This window comes from Crocuta crocuta, unplaced genomic scaffold (assembly GCF_008692635.1).
Source record: "Crocuta crocuta isolate KB4526 unplaced genomic scaffold, BGI_CrCroc_1.0 scaffold9, whole genome shotgun sequence".
NCBI classification, from domain to species: domain Eukaryota; kingdom Metazoa; phylum Chordata; class Mammalia; order Carnivora; family Hyaenidae; genus Crocuta; species Crocuta crocuta.
In genome coordinates, this window is record NW_027551567.1 from 7,091,513 (window position 1) to 7,114,174 (window position 22,662).

At 36.5% G+C, this 22,662-nt stretch overlaps 1 protein-coding gene across 4 annotated transcripts in view; it reads left to right on the forward strand.

Annotated features, from left to right (window-relative positions):
- UBE3D (ubiquitin protein ligase E3D) overlaps nucleotides 1-22,662 on the forward strand; it is a 152,356-nt gene that overhangs the window by 36,899 nt on the left and 92,795 nt on the right. For 3 of the 4 annotated variants that reach the window (XR_013331623.1, XM_077750239.1, XM_077750240.1), the window contains 3 exons: nucleotides 4,611-4,680; nucleotides 5,673-5,781; nucleotides 8,588-8,751. Coding sequence is in view for 3 of the 4 variants with exons in the window: in XM_077750239.1 (XP_077606365.1) it covers nucleotides 4,611-4,680; nucleotides 5,673-5,781; nucleotides 8,588-8,751 (343 nt within the window). In the remaining variant the exon portion in view is untranslated. Of the gene's footprint in view, nucleotides 1-4,610; nucleotides 4,681-5,672; nucleotides 5,782-8,587; nucleotides 8,752-10,210; nucleotides 10,545-22,662 lie in introns of those variants that run through there. The other variant, XM_077750241.1, reaches the window with a different exon arrangement.

The window sequence follows — 22,662 nt, forward strand, 5'->3', positions numbered from 1 at the left end:
TTTTTCTAATGTTTCTATTTATTTTTGAGAGAGAGACAGAACGTGAGCAGAGGAGGGTCAGAGAAGAGAAGGAGACAACAGAATCTGAAGCAGGCTCCAGGCTCCAAGCTGTCAGCACAGAGCCCGACGGGGGGCTGGAGCTCACTGACTGCAAGATCATGACCTGAGCTGAAGTCGGATGGTCAACCAACTGAGTCACCCAGGCACCCTGAAGAGAGAATCTTGAAAGTACAAGAGAAAAACAAAACATCTCTTACAGGGATTTCATGATACAATTAAGGCTGACTTTTTACAGAAATAGTGACAGCCAGAAGACACTAAAATGAGATATTCAAATGCTGGGAGGAGGGAGGAAACATAAAAAAACTACACACCTGTCAACTAACAACTCTATATCCAGCAAAACTGTCCTTCAAAAATAAAAGCAAAATAAGTGAGTTTTCATATAAATAGATGGAAGTTATGCATTACTAGCAGACCCTTTCTACAAAAAAATGCTGAAGAAAGCTCTTCAAGCTGAAGTAAAAGATAACAAAGGTAACTGGAATCCATAGGAAGAATTGAGGAGCAAGATAAACAAATAATATGTGGGTAAATTACCATGAAAGTAAACTGAAAAGTTAGCATAGAATTGAAGCCACCTTTTTACTACAATGTGCCAGTTCTCTAAAATTAGAACATTTACTTTGATTGCTTTGAGAAGTAAGGATATAAATTAAAGACTACACACAAAGGGAACCTAGTAGATTACTCTCTGCACAAAAATTTGAGGCCCTAAAAAGCCATACCCTTGTTGTGAAGGTTAAACAGCCCTGTGGAATTACAGACTGGTATCAGCGCTTTGACACTTCAGGGAATTTCAAGTCTTAAACTTGTTTAGTCTGCCATGGGCTAGCCATAACACCTGTGCCTGGCAAAAATCAAAGGCAGATTACCTCTGGAGGAAAATACCTTCGTTGTAAAACTCATATTAGAATACCACAAATAATTTGTCAAGTACAGTGTTCACCATACAACCAAAGATAAATCAACATACAAGTAGACTAGACTTTTATCAGCAGGAACTAACAAAATAGCAAACAAGAGAAACAGACCTCTGTTATTAGAATTCTGTGACATAAACTGTAACAATCCTGCTTTCTATATTTGACAATAAAAGAGATTGGTTTGAAAGTATCAAAAGGAAAAGGAAACAACAGCAAGCATATTTGGAAAAGATCTACAGTAGAATTTCTAAAAAATATATAGCTGAAATCTAGATTTTAGAGGAGGTTTTAATGACAGGCTAGGTACAACTTGGAGAAAGAATGAATAGGCAATTGATGAGAAGAAAAATCTGTAAGCCAGCACAGAGAGACAAGGCAAAAAATATAGGGGATAGTAAGACATAAAACATACACTGAGAAGATCTAACATGTTTTGTCTTGTTAGTTTTTATTTAAATTCCAGTTAACATAGTGTAGTATTAGTTTCAGGTGTACAATTTAGTGATTCAGCACTTCCATACACTACTTGGGCCTCCTCACAGCAGGTGCACTCCTTAATCCCCATCACCCGTTTTAGCCCATCTGGTAACCGTCAATTTGTTTTCTATAGTTAAGACTCTGTTTCTTGGTTTTCCTCTCATCTTTACCCTATGGTCATTTGTTTTGTTTCTTAAATTCATATATGAGTCAAATCATATGGTATTTTTCTTTCTCTGACTGACTTGTTTGGCACAATACTTTCTAGCTCCATCCACATCATTGCAAATGGCAAGATTTCATTATTTTCATGGCTGAGTAATATTCCTGTGTGTGTGTGTGTGTGTGTGTGTGTGTGTGTAACCATTCGTCAATCAATTGATTTTGAGGCTCTTTCCATAATTTGCCTTTTGCTGAGAATGTTGCTAAAACATTGGGGTGCATGTATCCCTTTGAGTTAGTGTTTTGTATATTTGGGTAAATACCTAGGAGTACAATTGCTGGATCATAGAATAGTTCTATTTTTTTTAATGTTTTATTTATTTCTGAGAGAGAGACAGAGAGACAGCATGAGCAGGGGAGGGTCAGAGAGAGAGGGAGACACAGATTTGGATACAGGCTCCAGGCTCTGAGCTGGCTGTCAGCACAGAGCCTGACGTGGGGCTCGAACCCACGAACCATGAGATCATGACCTGAACCGAAGTCAGACGCTTAACCGATTGAGCCACCCAGGTGCCCCAGAATAGTTCTATTTTTAACTTTGAGGAACCTCTAATAGCATATGTTTAATCAGACTTCTATAAGGAAAATAAACAGAATGGAGCATGGACAATATTTGAAGAGACAATTGCTTAAGAATTTTACAAAAGTGATGAAAAACAATAATCTACAAATTGAGGAGATCCAATGAATTCTAATTAAATGAAGCCCAAGTAAGATAAATGAAAAGAAGTCTATAGCTAGACACATCTGAGTGATACTGCAGAAAACTAAACAAAAACCAGAAAATCTTAAAAACAACCAGAGAAAGATGACAAATCACTTTCAAAGGAACAATAGTAATAGAAGATGGAAGACAAGGGAATGATAGTGTCAGTATGTACAAAGTTTAAAAACTGTTAACCTAGGATTTTATAGGATGAAAATGTCCTAGTAGGACAGAGTCAAGACAAAGGTAGATATATTGTCTGACAAACACTAGAATAATTCATTTCTAGTGGTTTCGTTTTTTATTGAAAGAAATTCTACTTGTAGAAGAATAGAATTCTACCTGTAGAAGGTAGAAGAAAACGATCCCAGTTAGAAAGTGTAAGTTCAAGAAGGTTTGGTAAAGAAACTGATAAATATATGAGAGACATTAAATGGATGCTAACTGCATAAGGCAATAATAATAATATCTTGTAAGATTAAAATTGTAGAATTAACTTATAGTTTAACAACAGCTGGGATGAAAGGGCTCACTTCATAATGTTAAAAGGTTCATTTCTGCACATAATAACGACTTCAAAATAGTAAAGTGAAAATTGAACTTATAAGAGAAATAGATAAATTCAGCATGATGGCTCTGGCTATATAGTAATCTATTAAACTATCTATTGATTTTTTTTTGCCTTTGTTTTGTGTGTTACATTGAGCAATTGAAAACATTTTCAGAAAATGTTCCAAGAATGCCTTTCCATCTTATTAAAACAATTAAAATTGTTTGGCACACCATTTTTAATAACTGCATAACATTCTCTTGCCTAAATGTATAATTGTTTAGCCCAACCAGTCTAAATTTTTAGGCAACTTATTTTCAGTTTAATTGATGAGCTTCTTTAGAGATAAATTTTTTAGATATGAATATTTCTTGGAGATAAGTTCTTAGATGTTTAATGATGTTATCAAAATATATTTAAGGTCTTCATCAAGTGGCTTTCCAGAAATCTATCATTTGCAATTCTGACAGCAGTATGTGATTATGTGCACCCACTTCTCCATATTTTCATCATTGCTACATTTTATCATTTAAAAATATTTATTTGATGCTAAAGAATATCTTCTTTTAATTTGTGTTTCCTTCATTACTAGAAAAAATAAACATTTTTTTCATAGCTTTCATAAAAAATTCTGAATAGTTATGTTTATATTCATTTCTGTAAGATATTTAGTTTACTGTTTAAATTTTTATGTAAACTAAGTAATCAAATAACCAGATTTGTTAGAAATTATACATTAGTAGACTCAGTGAGATTCTGGGAAATACTAATGTGAAACACAGCATTTTTTCATGGGCTCTGGGACACCATGATTAAAAAGCCTTTTTCAGTGACTCCTAGCTTTGTGACCACTCCATAGAAATGAGGAAAGGGGTGCCTGGGTGGCTCAGTCGGTTAAGTGTCTGGCTTCAGCTCAGGTCATGATCTCGCCCTTCGTGGGTTTGAGCCCCACGTCAGGCTCTGTGCTGACAGCTAGCCTGGAGCCTGTTTCAGATTCTGTATCTCCCTCTCTCTCTCTGACCCTCCCCTGCTCACACTGTCTCTCTCTGTCAGAAATAAATAAAAACATTTTTTAAAAAATGAGGAAATCCGATGACTAGTTTCTACATACGTGGGCTATGGCTGTGATGTGACTGATTTTTCTAACCTTCCGTGAATGTAAATGGAGTGTGCTTGCACCAGATTCACCTGGGCCATGCTCTGCTGAAACAACATCAAGCCCTCTCAAGTCTCAGGACTCTCTCATTGTAGTCATCAGTGCTTTGTCATCTTTTTTTTTTTAATGTTTTTTTATTTATTTCTGAGAGAGAGAGATACAGTATGAGCAGGGGAGGGTCAGAGAGAGAGAGGGAGACACAGAATCTGAAGCAGGCTCCAGGCTCTGAGCTAGCTGTCAGCACAGAGCCCGACGTGGGGCTCAAACCCATGAACTGTGAGATCATGACCTGAACCGAAGTCAGATGCTTAACCGACTGAGCCACCCAGGCGCCCCAGTGCTTTGTCATCTTAATTACTAAGTCATTTTGGGAAAAGTTTTATTGAATGTTAATTTTACTGGTATACGTACTGAATATTCAATTTGGGATGTCATAATTAGGGACCAACACGTCCACAATAAAAATATTAGTGCAATGGGAAGATACTTAATTTTCTTATTTTTTGTTTCTAGAAACCACCAAGTTTTATATGACAGAGATAATTATTCAGCCATCTGAAAGAAGTTTTCCCATCATACCAAGGTATAATTAACAAATTAAGCTTGTTCTGTAATTTTAAATGTGGAGAATGATAGGTACAAGTGATTATTTGGGAATTCATTTTTATTTATACCTTCTATTGGGGAAAAAAATAAAAACCTTTGAGAAAGGCTTTTAGACAGTTGAACCAAATCACACATATAAAAGACCTGAGCTTTCATTTATGATTTGCTTACATAGTAGCATAAACAAATGTGCTTCTATTAACATCTTCTAATTCTGAAAGCTTTTGGTGCTTCTTTCTATTTGTCAGATATCCAAGATCTCATAACCTAATCACCAATAGGTTTTGAATAATTATTTCTGGTTTTAGCGTAACTTATTTAAAATGTGAAATGTGGGTCAATTTTCAGATAACTCCTGTGTTTTTTTTTAAAAATGTTAATTAGGCACCAAAATCATTAGTGTTTTCTTTCTTGGAATCTTTTTAGTTTGCAAACAGAAGTTAATTATAATATTATCTTTCAATTCATTTATGGATATCTGAAAATTATGGCAATCTGATTTTAACCTTAGAATTTATCCTCATGTAAATAACTTTGATTCTCTACCTCAGCTCTGACTTTTTGAGGGGACCCAAATGGAAATCATTGTAGATAACTGTCTAATGTTTGAGAGGAAACATCTAGCCTTCTTTTTTTAACTTGCTCACTGTTTAATGTACTACAGCACAAGGGGAATATTGACATGTCTGATAACAGTATTTTATATTCAGTCAAGGAATAGTTAGGTTTGGGATGGGAAATGTATTAAGGATTGGAGAACAGGTTATGAGAAGACTGGAGCAAACACAAATACATTAAAATATATTAAAATCCACATTAGCACAGTCTGTGAAGGAATGGGCAGCATATAGAAAAGTCTGGCTGCACACGCCTCTGCCTTTTGGGTACCCTGTGGGTATTTTTGGCTCCTCTTTCCAGTTAGAGTTATTATGAGAGGCACATTGGGAAAATTGACTTCTGTTCCAACAGGTCTCAGTTTGTACAGAGTGTTATCGCCCAGTGTCTGGTGGAACTCTCCACTGCTAGAAGCACTTTCAGATTCACTATTCAAGGTCATGACGGCAAAGCGTACATCTTGGTAAGATGTTATTTCTCCCACCTTTCTGTAACCTGGTAATCTGGAGTCTCAGAAATTCTTGAGTCTTGCCTTTCTTTTTTCTTAATTCTCAGGTCCAGAAAATAAATGATCAAAAACTGAATTTGTAATATCAGTTTCATTCCCAAACCAAACTCAATAACAGAAGATCACGTGCCTTTATGTGCTAGGTACTAGGGAGATAGAGAGAAATAAAACCTGTTTCCTGCTCCCACCACAAAATAAAGTTTTTCACTCTAAGTTGTTAATGGCTTTTCTTGGTCAGTATAACCAGTTCTGTCTCTGTCACTTTTTTTACCTTATTGATTTTTCCCTATTTTTCCCTTTTGATACTTTAATGTTGAAAATATATTTGTTTACTCCTGCTTTTTTATGTGTGTGTATGTGATAAGAATACTTAATGTGAGATCTACCCTCTTCATAGATTTTTAAGTACATGATAACAATATTGGTAATTATAGGCACAATATTATACACAGATCTCTAGTACTTATTCAACTTGCCTAACTTAAACTTTATACTCTTTCATTAGCAACTCTTCATTTCTCCCTCCTTCCAGCCTCTGGCAACCATCATTCTACTCTCTGCTTCTATCAGTTAGACTGTTTTAGATTCCTTATATAAGTGGAATCAGGCAGTACTGTCCTTCAGTGTCTGGCTTATTTTATTTGACATACTGTCCTCAAAGTTCATCTGTATTGTTGGATATTACAAGGTTTCCTTCTTCTTTAAGGCAGAATACTCCATTGTATGTATGCAGCACATTTGTTTTCTTCATTCATCCGTTGATAGGCTTTTAGATTGTTTCTGCATCTTGACTATTATAAATAGTGCTGCGATGAACACAAGTGCAGATACCTCTTCGAGATCCTGATTTTAACACATTGATGTTTGAGAAGTAGGGGCAAGTTTTGGATAAGAGGCCCTGCAGTTAGCAGAATCATCCCCTGCATGTACCACAAGCATCTAATATTATACTGTTGCTGTTAAAAATAATGGTCTGCAGAAAAGAATTTGGACTATTTTTGTAAGAATCCTAAGAATCAAGGCCTAAGTCTCTTCTCTGTCTCTATATCTATTTTATTCAACCAGTAAACATATATTGAACATTTCTTATTCTAAAGGCACTGTTCTAGGTGTTCAGGGTAGAGCAAAAAATGCCATTAAGGAACTCACAAGCTAATAGGGAAACATGGTAGCTAGAAGGAGAGAGGAGGGTAGGTTGTTGTTAGGTGTGGCTTTGTAGCTGTCCATCCATTATGGGGTCCCCATGCTTCTCTGATTCCAGATAATTTCTACCAAAGCTAAAATACTTTCTGACTGAAGTCAATACTGAGTATTCCTGATAGTCCTAGTCTGAAATTAGTTTTAATTTTCTTTTATTGTAAGGTTTTCAAGTCAAATTCAGGAATAGGAACTTTTAAAATCTACTACTAATATATATTTAAATTGAAAAAAATTTCTTTGTTATAAAAGTAATACATCCTCGAAACAGACAACATGAAGAATATAGAGGAAGTGGTATTCCCCCATCTGATCTTCTCTCCTGTCTTACTGTATCATAGTATTTGAAGGTAAAAATTATTAATCTGCTATGTGTACTTCAACATTTTCCCCCATCCTTATATAACTATATGTTCATACACTCACATTCTGCTTTTCTGTTTGTAAAACATACCAGAATCATGTGATGAGCATTTTTCTTCACACATCAGTATATCATAAGGATTGTTTCTTGTTACTGTAAATAGACAGCGTCTTTAAGGACTAGAATTCCATTGTGTGGCTGTTAAAGACAGTGAGACAATGAAAGTGATCTTTGCATGTGTATTTTAATACTTCTTTAGAAATGGACCTTTCTAATCTAATACAGTATTAGAATTTGTGTATTTTAAATGGATAATTATCATCCTTCAGAAAAGCTGTATTTATTTATCCCATGTAGTGAGGCATTCTTGGTACCTTCCCCAGATCCTACTCAGTTTGGTACACCCATTTCCCAGCTGCTGAGAGGTATGGGCTGCTAATGGCACTCAGCTGCCTTTTCTCCAGAAACTCATCCTTATGTGACAGACGCCACCTTGTTCAGAAAGTTACCTCTTCCCCACCCCTGCCCTGGTCAGCCTCCAGCCTACTTGATTTGACCCTGGCGTACAAAAAGCAGGGGCCTCCTGTCTGGAGGTGAGACAGGCTCTGTGGGTGGGATTCTTGCTTCAGAGCTCCCCATGGGGTCATGCTGAAGCCAGACTCCAGCTGAGCCCCTCATAAACAGCATGCATCCAAATCCTGAAACACTCGTCCACCAGCAGTCCAGACCCCTCTTCTGAACTGGATAATACCATCTTTTTGTACTTGCAAATCTGTACGTGTTAAGGGTGTCAGGCAATTTTTATGTTTCCTTATTACTAGTTATAAACATTTTTATATACGTGCATCACTTACTCTATTAATTCTGTTCGTATTCTTTGCCTTCATTTCTGTTGGGCTGTTGCCCCCTTTTTTTTTCCTGGGGGCTCTATATATTATAGATAATAACTTTGTTGTATACTGTTAAGTATTTTCTCCTAGTTGGCTGTCTTTTTTTTTTTTTAACTTATAATCTCAGTGGCTCTACCAGATGTTTTCCTTTGAAAGACTTACGATACTTAAAAATTATATACATAGTTCTCCTGTATTTTTTTCTGATATTTTATAGTTTTGTTTGTGTTTGTTTTTTAGTGGTGGTATAAGATATGGGTAGGGTGAAAATGATATCCTTATACTTGGACTTTTCTCTCCAAATCTTTAGCTGTGGCTTTTAAACTCAGACAGTTTGGTGATTGAATCTTTGGGAAGTTCCAAATGTATCACAAAATTCCCCCTGTTGGAAGACATCTTAAAGGCAGATTCCAGTTCTGCCTGGAATGCCGTCAAGGTCCTCTATCAGCCATGCATCAAAAGCAGGAATGAAAAGTAAGTTGTGTGTTTGTTTTTTCATTCCGCATCATGTTTTAGTTTCGTTTGCCATTTGGTGTTGAGAAATTAATGAATTAGATGGTACTATGGCACTTCCCTGTTTGAAGCTTCTAGGAGTTGTACTGCTAAATGTTATGCTTTAAAGTAGATTGAGTTATTACGGATGATTCATGCTAATCTGCAGAAAGCTTTTACTGAAAATAATTGGTCTTTTTCTTGTAATCTCAGCTGTCTATGCATATGGCTGCAGTACTTAATCAGGCATCAACAGCTATGAATATTTACTGATGAGCACTTTCCAGGCATTGGGGATGCAATAGTGAACAAAACATAGGCCTTTCTTCCTGGGGTTGTCATTCTAATAGGGGGAAGGCAGACCATCAACAAAAGAGGCATAAAACCATGGACTGATGTGGTTCCTGTTAAGAGTCAGGCACTCCTCTGAGGCTTTAAGCTCATTTAAGCCTAACAAGAACCCTGTGGGGCAGGTACCATTATCACCTCCATTTTAGAGATAGGGACACTAAGACACAGGTGTTAAATTACTCTAGTGAAATACAAAGCAAGGTAAAGTAGTTGGAGCGATGTAGGATGGAAGTAGGAGGTTGTCATTTTATGCTGAAAAGTCAAGAAAGTTTCCTAAGATGATATTTAAGTGGAAAACACGAAATGAAGGAGTGAGCTTTATCTGAGAGTTCAGTATTCCTGGCAGAGAGAACAGATTGAAGTTTATACTTGTGCTATACTCTCCAATGGGTTTGATCAAATTTGTACTAAGAACAGAGATTCCAGTCTTTTCCTAGGAAGTAAATATGAAATTTTGAAAAATTGCTCTTTTTTTTGGATTATACAAGCAGTACAAATCATAAAATAGTTAAACAATTGAAACATACAAAAAGTAAAATGTGAAAGCTCTCCATCATGCCCCTTTGTGGAAGTAAAAAGTATGTTGTATATTCTTCAACTCCTTTTTCTATTTATTTTTCATCTTAATATAATTTGAATGGATACACATGTATTTTTTACCCTTAAAAAGAAGTAACACTATGTCTTGGGAGATTCTTTCCAAGTCAGTGCTTGGCATTTCATATAATGGATGTACTATAAATAATTTAACTATTTTTCTGTTGATAGATATTTGGGTTATTAATATTTTGCTGCTATAATTAGCATTTCATTGTGTGTTGTTATACAAATTTCTTTTGTAATTATGTGTACTTTTTTTATAAGGGATGTCTAGAAGTAGAATTGCTGAGGCAACGGTACGATACTTAAAATTTTGATAGGTAATATCAAGTTATTTTGTAAAATGACATTACAAATTTATACTCCTACCTGAAGTTTCTATAAATGCCTATTTCCCTGCATCATCACCCAAACTGCCATTTAGATTTTTGCCCATCTGATGCCTGTCTAAACGAAACAATTCAGATTTCTATTCTTGTGTTGTTTTCAGGTATGATCAGAGACTACGGCTTATGCTTTGTGTTCTGAAGACTTTGGTGTGTGTATGTATGTATGCGTGTGTGTGGCTTAATACATAGTCACCTTTTAAGCTGGCTGTTGCTTGTATTCTCTATATACTTGTATGTGTGTGTGTGTGTGTGTGCCTTTATAGATTTAAGTAGTGACGCTTATTAAAACCTTTTAAGTTCTTACTTATTTGAAATGTGGACTTTTGAAAAATGGATGAGTAATTTTCTTCTGATTTTGATATCCGTTTTTGCATTATATATTTTGAAACTATGTTATTAGGTACATAAATGTCTGAGCTATGACAGCTTGACTAATTGCATATTTTATCCAAAAGAGATTTTGCTGTCCTTCTTTGTGATGCTATTTCCATTTAATTCCAATTTGCCTGATGTAAATATTGTTATATTTACTTGCCTTTTTTTTTTAAATATTTTTATTTATTTCTGGGAGAGAGAGAGAAAGACAGCGTGAGCAGGGGAGGGTCAGAGAGAGAGGGAGATACAGACTCTGAAATAGGCTCCAGGCTCTGAGCTGGCAGTCAGCACAGAGCCCGACGCGGGGCTCGAACCCACGAACTGCGAGATCATGACCTAAGCGGAAGTCGGACGCTTAACCGACTAAGCCACCCAGATGCCCCTACTTGCTTTTTTTTTTAATTGCTAATTTGTTATACAGTAGTCTCCTCTTACCTGCAGTTTCACGTTCTGTGGTTTCAGTTCCCTATGGTCACCCTATGGTCCACAAGCAGGTGATCTTCCTTTTGACATATGGTCAGAAGGTCAGTAGTAGCCTAATATTAGCTCACAGTGTTTCCACCATTCACCTCATCACATACGTATTTCGTCATCTCATATTCTCGCCATCATAAGAAGGGTGAGTTCAGTAAACGAAGTTATTTTGAGAGAGGGAGAGAAAGAGACCACATTCGCGTAACTTTTATTACAGCATATTGTTTTACTTGTTCCATTTTATTTTTAATTATTGTTTTTAATCTCTAACTGTGCCTAATTTATAAATTAAAATTTATCATAGATATGTATGTTTAGGAAAAAACATAATATATATAGCTTTGGGTACTATCTGGGATTTCAGGCATCTACTAGGGGTCTTGAAATGTAACCCCTGTGGAGAAGGGGAATGTTTTTCCATCTCTTTATTTTCAGCTATCCTGTGTCATTTTATCTTAGGTATTTGTCTTGCTAACATGTACCTCATAAACTGAGTATAGCTGGATATTTTAAAACTCCAATATGAGTGGGGCACCTGGCTGGCTTTGTCAATAGACCACGCGAGTGAGTTCAAGCCCATGTTGGGTATGGAGCCTCCTTAAAATTAAAAAAACAAAACAAAACAAAAAAGGAAAAAAAACACAAATGAATTAAAAAAAAGCCTCCAATATGGCAGTCTGTTTCAATAATGAATTTAATACACACTATGATTATTGATAGAGTTGAACTTAGTCTACTATCTTTTACATTGGTTGTCTTCTGTGCATCATTTCTTTCCTCTGATGATTCGGAAGTAAAAAAAAAAATTTCCATCTCAAAGTGATTTTTAGTGGTTGACCTGAAATTTTTAAAACATGTACTTGAACTTATTTTTATTACTATCATTTTTTAGATGTAACTAGTATACATACTCTTCACCAGAACAAGAAAAGACTCTTAATAAGGTTTCGTATTTCTTCTTTTTCTCCCTTCTCCTGAACTCTGTTCTCTATATTGAGATCATTTATGATTCTGGTGATGGTGGCAGTTTCTTCTTAGAGATGTATCAAACCAACGCCCTGCCCCATTTGCTTCCCTCTTTTTAAAAAATAATTTTTAATATTTATTTATTTTGAGAAAGACAGAATGAGCAGAGAAGGAGGAGGAGGAGGACGAGAGAGAGAGAGAGAGAGAGAGAGAGAGAGAGAGAGAGAGAGACTCCCAAGCAGGCTCCGCATTGTCAGGACAGAGCCCAATGCAGGGCCTAAACTCACAAAACCCTGAGATGATGACTTGAGCCTAAATCAAGGGTGGGACGCTTAACCGACTGAGCCACCCAGGCACCCCATTCTTCCCTCTTACTTACAGTCCTGTATTGTGGCCGTGAATGGTTTTGTATTTTTATTGTGTAAGTCTATTTCCATAAAAATATTTGATGTTTTAAAAATATTTACAAAAAGTATTATATAGTATGTATTTTTTTGCAGTTTAGTTTTTTGCTTAATAGTCTTCGTTTTATTGATTTGATGAAACATGCTGTTTTATGTACTTCTTTTAAAGTTGAACTGTAGTTAATCCTTGAATATATAAAAATCTCTTACATGTTATCTCTGAAAACCTATAGGATTTCTCTTTATCCTTGTTTTCTAAGATTTCATACAGATGTATCTAAATGTGTTTATTCAAAATTTTCTCTTACCTCATAATCTGTTCTCTTACAAATGAATTATTCTCTTAGTATCTCTGAGAATAATAATGATACTTCAAGTCTTCTGTTTTTCTCTGTTAACTCTTTTCTTTGGGTGTTAACTCTCCTTTCTTTGAAAAAATTCGTGTTTCATACTTAGCATTGTGGTGTTACTTTCCCCAAATGTTTGATAATTCCACCAGCCTTACTGTGCTAGGATGTATACTCCATGTGAACCAGAACCTTGTGTGTCTTGCTCATTAGTATTATGGTCGCATTTAACAAAACACTTGTCAAATGAATGGTACATCATTTTCTGCTTATTTTTATATTTGATAATTACTGTTTATCTATTGGTAACAGCCTTTATGGATTTGTGAAAGAGAACTCTAAGGATATGCCAGTTTAGATGTGACAGTTTGTCTTTTGACAACTTTTGGGTACTAAGAAAAAGGAAGTGGTGGTAGACTGAGTTACTGTGGTGAAACTTATATTCATTATTGTGAAGAATCTTTATACTTCCTCTCTTGAGTTGTGTGACTGTCTCATTATTTCACTCATTTCCTAACAAATTCCCATGACACTGGAAATGCAATGACTATGGTCAGTTGTGTCCTGCTGTATTTGATTAGTGTACTTTTTTTTTTCTTTTTTTTAATTTCGTATGTCATGTCTTAGGGACATAATAAATGAGTTTGATAACTTCAATTTGCCTGTTGTATATAACTACTTTTGTTGTGTTTTTTCTCCTACTACTGTTTGGTTCTTTTAAGAGACATTAGTTTCTTTCTTTGGGGTCATTGCTGAGCAAACCATAGATTCCCTGACATATTTTTGGCACGTAGGAAGGTACATTAACTATTTTAGTCCAATCAGCTGCAATTTTATTTCATTTTTTTAGTGGAAGTGTGGATTGCCAGATGGCAGTCTAAAAGAGGAAAATAGCAAATGTAACTATGGTTTTAGTTCCTTGAACACATACACAAAAAGTGGCAAGTAATATATTTAGAATGTTCTTTCTTTCTAGCAATAGACACACATGTCTCTTGACATTTTGAAGTCTATTGTTTTTTATCGCCATACCCCCTGCCCACAGTTATCTTAAAACTTACATTGTTTAGTTTGTATATCCGAATTTGATCATAAGTATTAACTTTTTAGCTTTGGACCCTAAGTTAACTTTTGTAGTGTGTACTAATTCATCAATTCACCCATGGCCTCATATTCTCTAGAATGGGGGTCATTTTTCCCCTTACGGGATATTTGGCAATGTCTAAGACATTTTTGGTTGTTACAACTTGAGGGGCTACTAGAATCTAGTAGGTAAAGCCTAGAATGCTCTTAAACATCCTACAGTGCCTCACAGAACCTCTACAACAAAGAATGAGCCAGCCCCAAATGTAGTTAGTGCCAGAGTTGAAAAATCCTGTTCTAGATTATCTCCTGAAATTCAGCTGTGTCTACCTTTTTGCTCTGGGAGGCATGGCCCACTCGTTTCTGGAAATTTTATTTAGGCCACCAAATAAGAGAAATTTTACTGCAGCATGAGCCCAAACCTCTATAATCCCACATGCTAAGTTAGTTAAAGTAAAAAGAATAAGTACAAAAAAATGTTTATTGTTGTATTTCTCTACTCTTCTTTTAGGGAAATGTGAAAAATAGATTTACTCTTAGTAAACAATGATGAATTTTATAGGTTTTAAGTCCTTTGTTCTTATGTCTATAAGAAAAGAATAGGGGAATGTAATCACTGAATGTAAATAAGCGTTGTTTTTTTTTTAAAGCTAAATTGAATTCTCTTCATTGTTTTAAGTTATATGAGTCCTATTATTGGTAGTGGTTCTGTCCACATTTTCCAAAAGATAAAATATCTGATTTAAGGACACCTAGGTGGCTCAGTCAGTTGAATGTCCAACTTCAGCTCAGGTCATGGTCTCGTGGCTCATGAGTTCGAGCCCCATGTCAGGCTCTGTGCTGACAGCCCAGAGCTATTAGCTATATATAACTATATATATGTGTGTGTGTATATATATATATAACTACATATATATATCTTAACATTTTTAAGTATACAGTTAAGTAATGTTAAGCATGTTCACGTTGTTGTGAAAAAGATCCCCAGAGCTTTTTTATTTTGCAACTGAAAACTGTATACCCATTAATTCTTTTTCCTCCATCCCCCCAGCCCCTGGTAACCACCTTTCTATCTTCTGTTTTTATGAATTTGTCTGTATTAGTCTGCTAGGCCTGTCATAACAAAATACCAAAAACTGGATTACTTAAACACCAGAAACTTATTTTCTCAAAGGCTCTGGTGACTGGAAGTCAAGGATCAAGGTGTTGTCAGGATGGTTTCTGATAAGGACTCTCATCCAGGCCTGTAGACAACCTCCCTCTCACTGTGTCCTCACATGGCCCCTTCTGTTAGTGAGAACAAAGAGAAAGATAGATGAGAGGGGGTGGAGACAGGAGAAGATCTTGCTTCTCTTCCTCTTCTGATAAGGACAGTGGTTAGATTAGAGCCCCATTCTTATGACCTCATTTAACATAAGTGCTTCTTGAAAGGCCCTATCCCCAAATACAGTCCCACTGAGGGTTAGAGCCCTAAGTGTTCATTCAACATATGAATTTGTGGAGAACACATTTCATTTCATAATACTAACTACTTTAGACACTTCATATAAGTGGAATCATGGAATATTGTCTTTTTGTGACTAGCTTATTTCACTTACCATAATGTCATTAAGGTGATTCATCTGTGTTGTAGCATGCAACAAGACTGCCTTTCTTTTTGAGTCTGAGTAGTATTTCACTCAGCACTTTGATTACTCATTCATCCCTCAGTGGACATTTGAATTGCCTCTTATACATTGTGAACAGTGTAGCAGTGACCTCGGTGTGCACATATCTCTTGGAGACCCTGCTTCCAATTGTTTTGGATATATACCCAGAGGTGGGATTGTTGGATCAAATGGAAGTTCTGTTTTTAATTTTTTGAGGAGCCTCCATACTGTTTTCCATGGTAGTTGCAGCATTTTACATTTCCACTACCAGCGGTTCTAATTTCTCCACATTCTCAACAACACTTATTATTTTCCATTTTTTTAAGATTTTATTTTTAAGTAATATTTACATACAACATGAGGCTCAAACCCACAACCCCAAGTTCAAGAATTGCATGCTCTACCACCTGAGCCAGCCGGGTTTTTCTGGTTTTATAATAGTAGCCATCCTCATCGGGGTGAGATAGTATCTTATTGTGGTTTTGATCTGCATTTCTTTTTTTTTTAATGTTTTATTTATTTTTGAGAGAGAGAGACAGTATGAGCAGGGAGAGTCAGAGAGAAGGGGAGACAGAATCTGAAAAAGGCTCCAGGCTCTGGGCTAGCTGTCAGCACAGAGCCCGACATGGGGTTCAAACCCACAAACTGTGAGATCATGACCTGAGCCGAAGTCGGACACCCAACCAACTGAGCCACCCAGGCAGGCGCCCCTTGATCTGCATTTCTTTGATGATTAGTGATACTGAGCATCTTTTCATATATTTTTTTGGCCATATTTATATCTTTGGAAAAATGTCTATTCAAGTTCTTTGCCCATTTTTTAATCAGGTTATTTGATTTTTTGTTGTTGAATTGTAGGAGTTAATAATCCTGATATTAACTCTTTATTTGACATATGGCCTGCAAATATTTTTTTTCATTTCATAGATTACATTTTTTTAAGTTTATTTATTTACTTTTTTGGTGGGGGAGGGGGAGAGGCAGAGAGAGAGAGAGAGAGACACAGAGAGAATCCCAAACAGGTTCCATGCTCTGCACAGAACCCGACATGGGGCTTGATCTCATGACTGTAAGATCATGACCTGAGCCAATGTGAAGAGTCAGACACTTAACTGGCTGAGCCATCCAGACACCCTTATGTCACTTTTTTATTGTGTCTGTTGATTGTGTCTTTTGATCCACAAAAGTTTTTAAGTTTAATATAATTCCATTTATTTTTACTTTGTTGTGTTTTCTGTGTCAGTTTCATAAAATCATTGCTGAAGTCTGATTAATTGAGGTGCTCATACCTGATGTGTCAGAGACTATCACTGCCTGAGATAAAATTAGGTGGTTTTTAGGAGATTTAGAGGAATTTGTCCTTTCTGGTTAATGAAAACATAAACCAAAAGTTAATTTATTCTAATTTTATATCCAGCAGAATATCTAAGACCTGTTACCTAATAATTACATAACTTACTAAAACATTCAGCATTAATTTATTTGGATAGTGTGTGAATACAATGCTAGAATGAGTGAATGAGCAAGTAAGCAAATGAATTGATTAGTGTCACCAACCCCTAAAGAGCACTTTATTAAACCATGTCTGTGTCTTCTATGTCCCCACAGGGTGATATTGTCAGTACACTCTAATTAGGGGCATTCCTTTTGCAGAGTAAGATTAATTTAAGCTTCAGATGTGAATATCCAAGTCTTATAGTTTATAAATGAGGAAATTGAGGTGCAGTAAGAGAAATAATTAGTCAGTATCTTTATTAGTTGGTGATAGAGCCAGAATTTGAGCCAGGTTGTCCTGATTCCAAATTCAGTTATATTTCATTATATCATGTAGTCCCTCACCATAAAATTTTAGGAGATCTGAAAATGTCACTATAAATGTATTCCTCAAGAACAATTCCTTTGGTAGTTTAGAATGTGTCAACATTTTGATTACTCCCCAAAATATAGTGCTACTATACTCTATTCAGTAAATATTTATGCATCTTCGTACATAACATCAGCAGTAGAAACTTCTGATTTATAGTATGTTCATATCTGATCTTCCATATCAGAATTGAAGGATACAAATGTGATTTTTTTCAGATGTCCATTGCCTTAGCTTCTTATAACAGGAATCCACTAAAAGGAAATTAACCTAAAAATACAGAAAAGTTATCAAATTCCTCTGGGAAAATATAAATGCTTCTTTGTAAAGTACTTTTCACACATTTGTCTCCACTGCCATCAGAATGGTTTGGGTTTTTCTTTCCTCTTTTTTATTACCTCCTATTATACTTGGTATGTGATTCCAAAGCAGGAGACCAAAGATTAGTGCCATAAAGGAATTTATAGTAAAGTTAAGACAACATGGTAAACATACACAGAAAAATTCTTTGAAAAGAGCAAAATCCACATACATGTTGAGGAAAGGATTTTCATGGAAAAATCATATTCATTAGCTGAATCAAAGGAAATGGAAAAGAGAGAAGAAGCACTCTCCTCCACTCCACCCCGACCCCAGTAAAAACTGAGAAGGGCTGGGCAGGGAAGACATGCATGTTTTCATGTAGGGAGCTCTGGTAAGCTGCTCCTGAGGCAGTGGCATGTAGCTCCAGAGGGATTGGGCAGGGAGTGGAGGGTGGCAGTCATCTGCCCACAGAGATGCTCCCATTTATCTATGTAGCATATGAGGTTCTCCTCAAAAACTTTTGTTTGAAGAAAGGGTTCCACAGCTGATTTAAAAAAAAAAAAAATGCTTGAGAACCACTGTTTTCTGTGCTGTGCATTTCACCAGGCAAGGTTTGAATTTGCTGGGTCATGGCCAAGTTACTGCTTTAACAAGAGTGACCACATTGAGATAGTTCTAATTGACTGAATGGTCTTCCTCCTATCCAGCTGAGCTCTGTCTTCCAGAAGCTCTCAACCAGAGCTACCAAAAATTAATCTGTTGATTCTTGAATATGACAGTTGTTCACATATTCAGATAATCTAATGTTCAGTCCTAGATTTTTTCTTACCAGCCTCAAATGAATGGTTTCAAGCTTCCCTTTCCTTGTGTGGTCTTTTTGTTCACCTGGTCTCTTTTCCTATTATCATGCCCATAAGAAGATGTTGCCCCAGCATCCTACCAGCTTTACGTAAGATAGGGTGAATCAGAGAGAAGCAAGCTAGAGCTAGGGATTCATTTTCCAGGGCTATTTTAGGTAATTTAGATGTAAAGAGAAGAAGGCATGTACAGTGGTCCCAGATTAAGAGTGTCTGGATTTCAAGAACCCATTGAATTTGGACACTCAGCAGAAAAGTTTTCAACCTCAGGTGTTGAAGATGGTCATTCATTTGTTGATTCAACAGATATTTATTAAATGCATACTACTGTGCTAGGTACTGGAAATATAGTTGGCCTAAAAGAAATCTGGTGCTTTGAAGTGTAGACCTTTGTAGAGTATAGTGGGAAAGACAAATAAATGCAAAATTGCAATACGATCAGTACTATGAAAAAGAGCTAGATAGCGTTAGGAGACCAAATCATAGGAAGACCAACCAGGTCAGGATGGGATTTCAGAAGACTAATGCTTAATTGCTGTCTGAAAGATGAGAAGCAGCGGACTGTGTGAAGAGTTTCTGAGCAAGGGAGAAAGCTGTTTAAAAGGCCAGTGGTCAGAGTGAGCACAGTGAAGACAAGAGATGGAAAGAAGACCCAGGTGGCTACTCTGGAACAGTTGAGGAACAGGGAAAGGGTAGAGAGGAGGCAGGCCAACTTAGGATCATAAATCATTTTTAAAGAGCTTTGTCTTTGTGTTTATCCTAAGAACAATAAGAATCTATTAAACATTTTGTCTAAAGAGAAGGGTGAGTTGATTTAATTTATGCTTCAGAAAGAGTATTCTGACCACCAACCAGGGAAAGATTGGATATGGGAGATCAACTAGGAGGCTGTTGCAAAAGCCCAAGAGAAATGACTATAGTGGGTGACAGTAGCTAAGATAGATCTGAGAGATAGTAATATTGCAGTGTTTGTGACTGATTGTATTTGGAGCCAAACCACTATTTATTGGGATAGATAATGTTGGAAGAAGATCAAACTTTGGGAGAAGATCATGAGGGTCAGTTTTATACATGGTCAGTTTGAGTTACGTTTGAGTCATGTAAGAGGAAATAGCAAACAGAAAGTTAATATGCAGACCTGGAGTTCTGATGAAAGGTTTGGGCTGGGTTTTTAAACTTGTGAGCTATGCATATTGGTCATAATTGAAGCCAAAGGCAGAGGTGGGATTGTTAGGAAGAGAGGGTGGAAGGACTGAGCTGTGAAGAACTACCACATTTATGAGCTAGATAAAGGAGAGTAAGCCTGGAGAGCATATAGAGGAGCAACCACGGGGGTAGGAGGAATGCAACAGAATATTGTTTCATAGAGGCTGAGGGAAGAAGAAAGTACTTTAAGAAGAAATAAGTGGTCAGATCCTGCCGAGAGGTCAGATAAGATGTTGAATGTAAAACATGTATTGGATTTAGATTGAAAAAGTCATTATGACCTTAGCAGAAATTGTTTTGTCAGGTGACAGAGTTGGGAGCTATATTGGAATGGGGGGAGCATTGAGTGACAGCTGATGTGGCAGAGACAAATATGGACAACTGTTTTTTGAGAAGTTTGGCTTTGAAGGGAAGGAGAGATCTGAAGGGGATGGGGAGCTGAGGGAAGCTAGGCAGGTGAGGTTAGATCCTCTTGAGCCTATTTAAAAGCCAATAGCAAGGATCCTGTTAAGAGGAAGAGATTGATTACACATGAAAAAGAAGTGGTGATTGATTCTGACAGGATAGGAGGGGCTGGTATCTCAAACTAGCCTTGTGAGTAGGGATAATGTCCTTTCTGTAACAGGAGGGAAGGTCAGGATTAGGCTGGATGGAACAGGTTTGCATACTAGGTTTTGGGAAGGTAAGGGACTTGGTCCTCTACAGCATCTATTTTATCTATACAATAGGAGTGGTGGGGGAAGAGGCATAAGAGGGAAAGGGGTGGTGTAGTGGACAGGTGGAGGTTTGAGGAGAATGGATAAGATTCAAAATGGTCATTTGGAGAGGAGGTGAGATACCTAGAGATGTGTGGGAGTGGTTGGTATTGTTCGTTGCCTGTTGAGGTTTGCTATTGTGAATTTATAGTGTGACTTCTCCAACCTATCATTTACCTAATTGTAAGCACAGAGAAAGCACAATTGGGTTCAGAAGGGTTCAGGTTTTATTGTCTCAATGCAAAGAGTATTGTGTTATTTTTATGATGGACTCTGGAATCTCTGTGACCTGTTTGAATGAAGACAGAGTTGGAAAGGGGCCTTGGCTTCTCATCATCTGAAATATATTTAGCTGTGGTAGAGGAGAAACAAACTTTTAATTGTACAGCTAAAGATTCTCAAATATTATTTTAAAAATATCCGGTTACTGGTGGGAAATGAGCTCTTTAAAATATATTAAGGAAAACTGTAGTATTTTAAATGGAGCTTTAAGCACTTATTTAAATATATGCTCTGAGTTAAATTTTCTCCAACCTATTCCATATGTTTTTGTAGTCCTATCTTATAAGGAAATTTAATTTGGCTTAATGTAGGATAATGAGTATGAAAGAAAAGGGCAGTATCTTCCATATCTGCCAGAATTTTAATTTGACATTTGTCATCTGAAACAACTGCAATAGTGCTGATTGGTTCTGCTTTTATTCCGACAGTGAGAGTGTAAAATAAACCTTGGATTCTAAGGTCAGCTGGAATAGAGGGAAGAAGTCTGTTTCTTTCAGTAGCACATGGGCTTTTTTTTTTTTTAATCCAGGTGGCTGCAAGAGCCACCCCTTGAAGTGCTTCCACTTCTATTGGAAACAAAATACATTGGACATTACATTATTGGCCTCTCCGTTATTAAGGCTGACTGCTATTGTAACACCTACGGTGAGAGTAAGTGCTTGTCTCAGTGAACTAGGCCAGGCTTCAGGCCAAGGGCCTCCCTGCTGCTGGTCTCCATGACATACCCTCTGCATTATTACACCATAGCACCTGCCAGAACCTTACTGTGCCATTTGCTCTCCTGTGTTAGGGGGAATTTTCTCCCTACCTTAAACAAATTAATGACTTGTAATTCCCCAGGTAAATAATGCAGGCATTCTTGTAAAATAAATTCAACATCTTGGAATAAAACTCAAATCCCCTGGGCCACCACCTCGAATTCTAGTTTCTCCTATATGTCACCACTGTAAACACTTTTTATCTCAACATAGACATGTGTTTATAAATGTCCCAGAAGTGTATATAGAAAGATCTTGGATGTTATTTCCTCCTTTTTCTTATCATATCTCATAGTGCCCTTCCACAGTCTATTTTTTCACTCAGCGTTATATCTTCCCAATATATATAGATATATTTCATTTCTATGTCCTGTATAATATTCCATAATGTAGATGTTTCACAGTTTCTTTAGTCACTCTGTTAGAATTTTTAAAAAATTTTTTCTCTGACAATAACAGTTCTGCATTGAAGACCCTTGTACACACCTCCTCGTGCAATTATGCAAGGACTTGTTTCCAGTAGATGGAGAGAAGTGGAACTGCTGCTCCTGGGATAGAGATAACTTACATTTTTAAAATAAACTTTTTATTTGGGAGTAGTTTTAGATTTATAGAAAAGTTGCAAAGATAGTATAGATGGTTCCTGTGTATATACCCTTGACCCAGTTGCAGCTTTGCCTAATGTTATCTTAATTACCATGGCACCTTTTTCAAAACTAAAAAACCAACATTGGTGCATTAATATTAACTAACTTCCCAGCTTTATTTGGACTTCACCAGGTCTTCTACTAACATTCTTTTTTATTCCAGGATCTAGTCCATGATACTGCATTGCATTAATTCATTGTGTCTCCTTTGTCTCTACTGGTCTTAGACAGTTTCATAGACCTTCCTTATTTTTCAGAAGGACTGATTAGATATTTTCTAAACTGTCTTTTACTTTGGGTTTAGCTGGTACATTCCTCTTGATTGGGCTGAAATTACGGGTTTGGGAAAGAATATCATCATGTTATTATCGGGAGGTACAGGGTATCCACAGCCATCACTGGTGATGTTCACCATGATCACTTGGCTAAAGTGGTGTTGGCCAGTTTTTTCATGATGAAGTGATTGTTTTTCCTTTTCCATATTCTGTTATTTGGAATTAAGTCACTGAGTCCAGCCCACACTCAAAGAGAAGGGAGACAGGTAAGCCTCATCTCCTGAAAAAGGAGTGCTATCTGTATATAT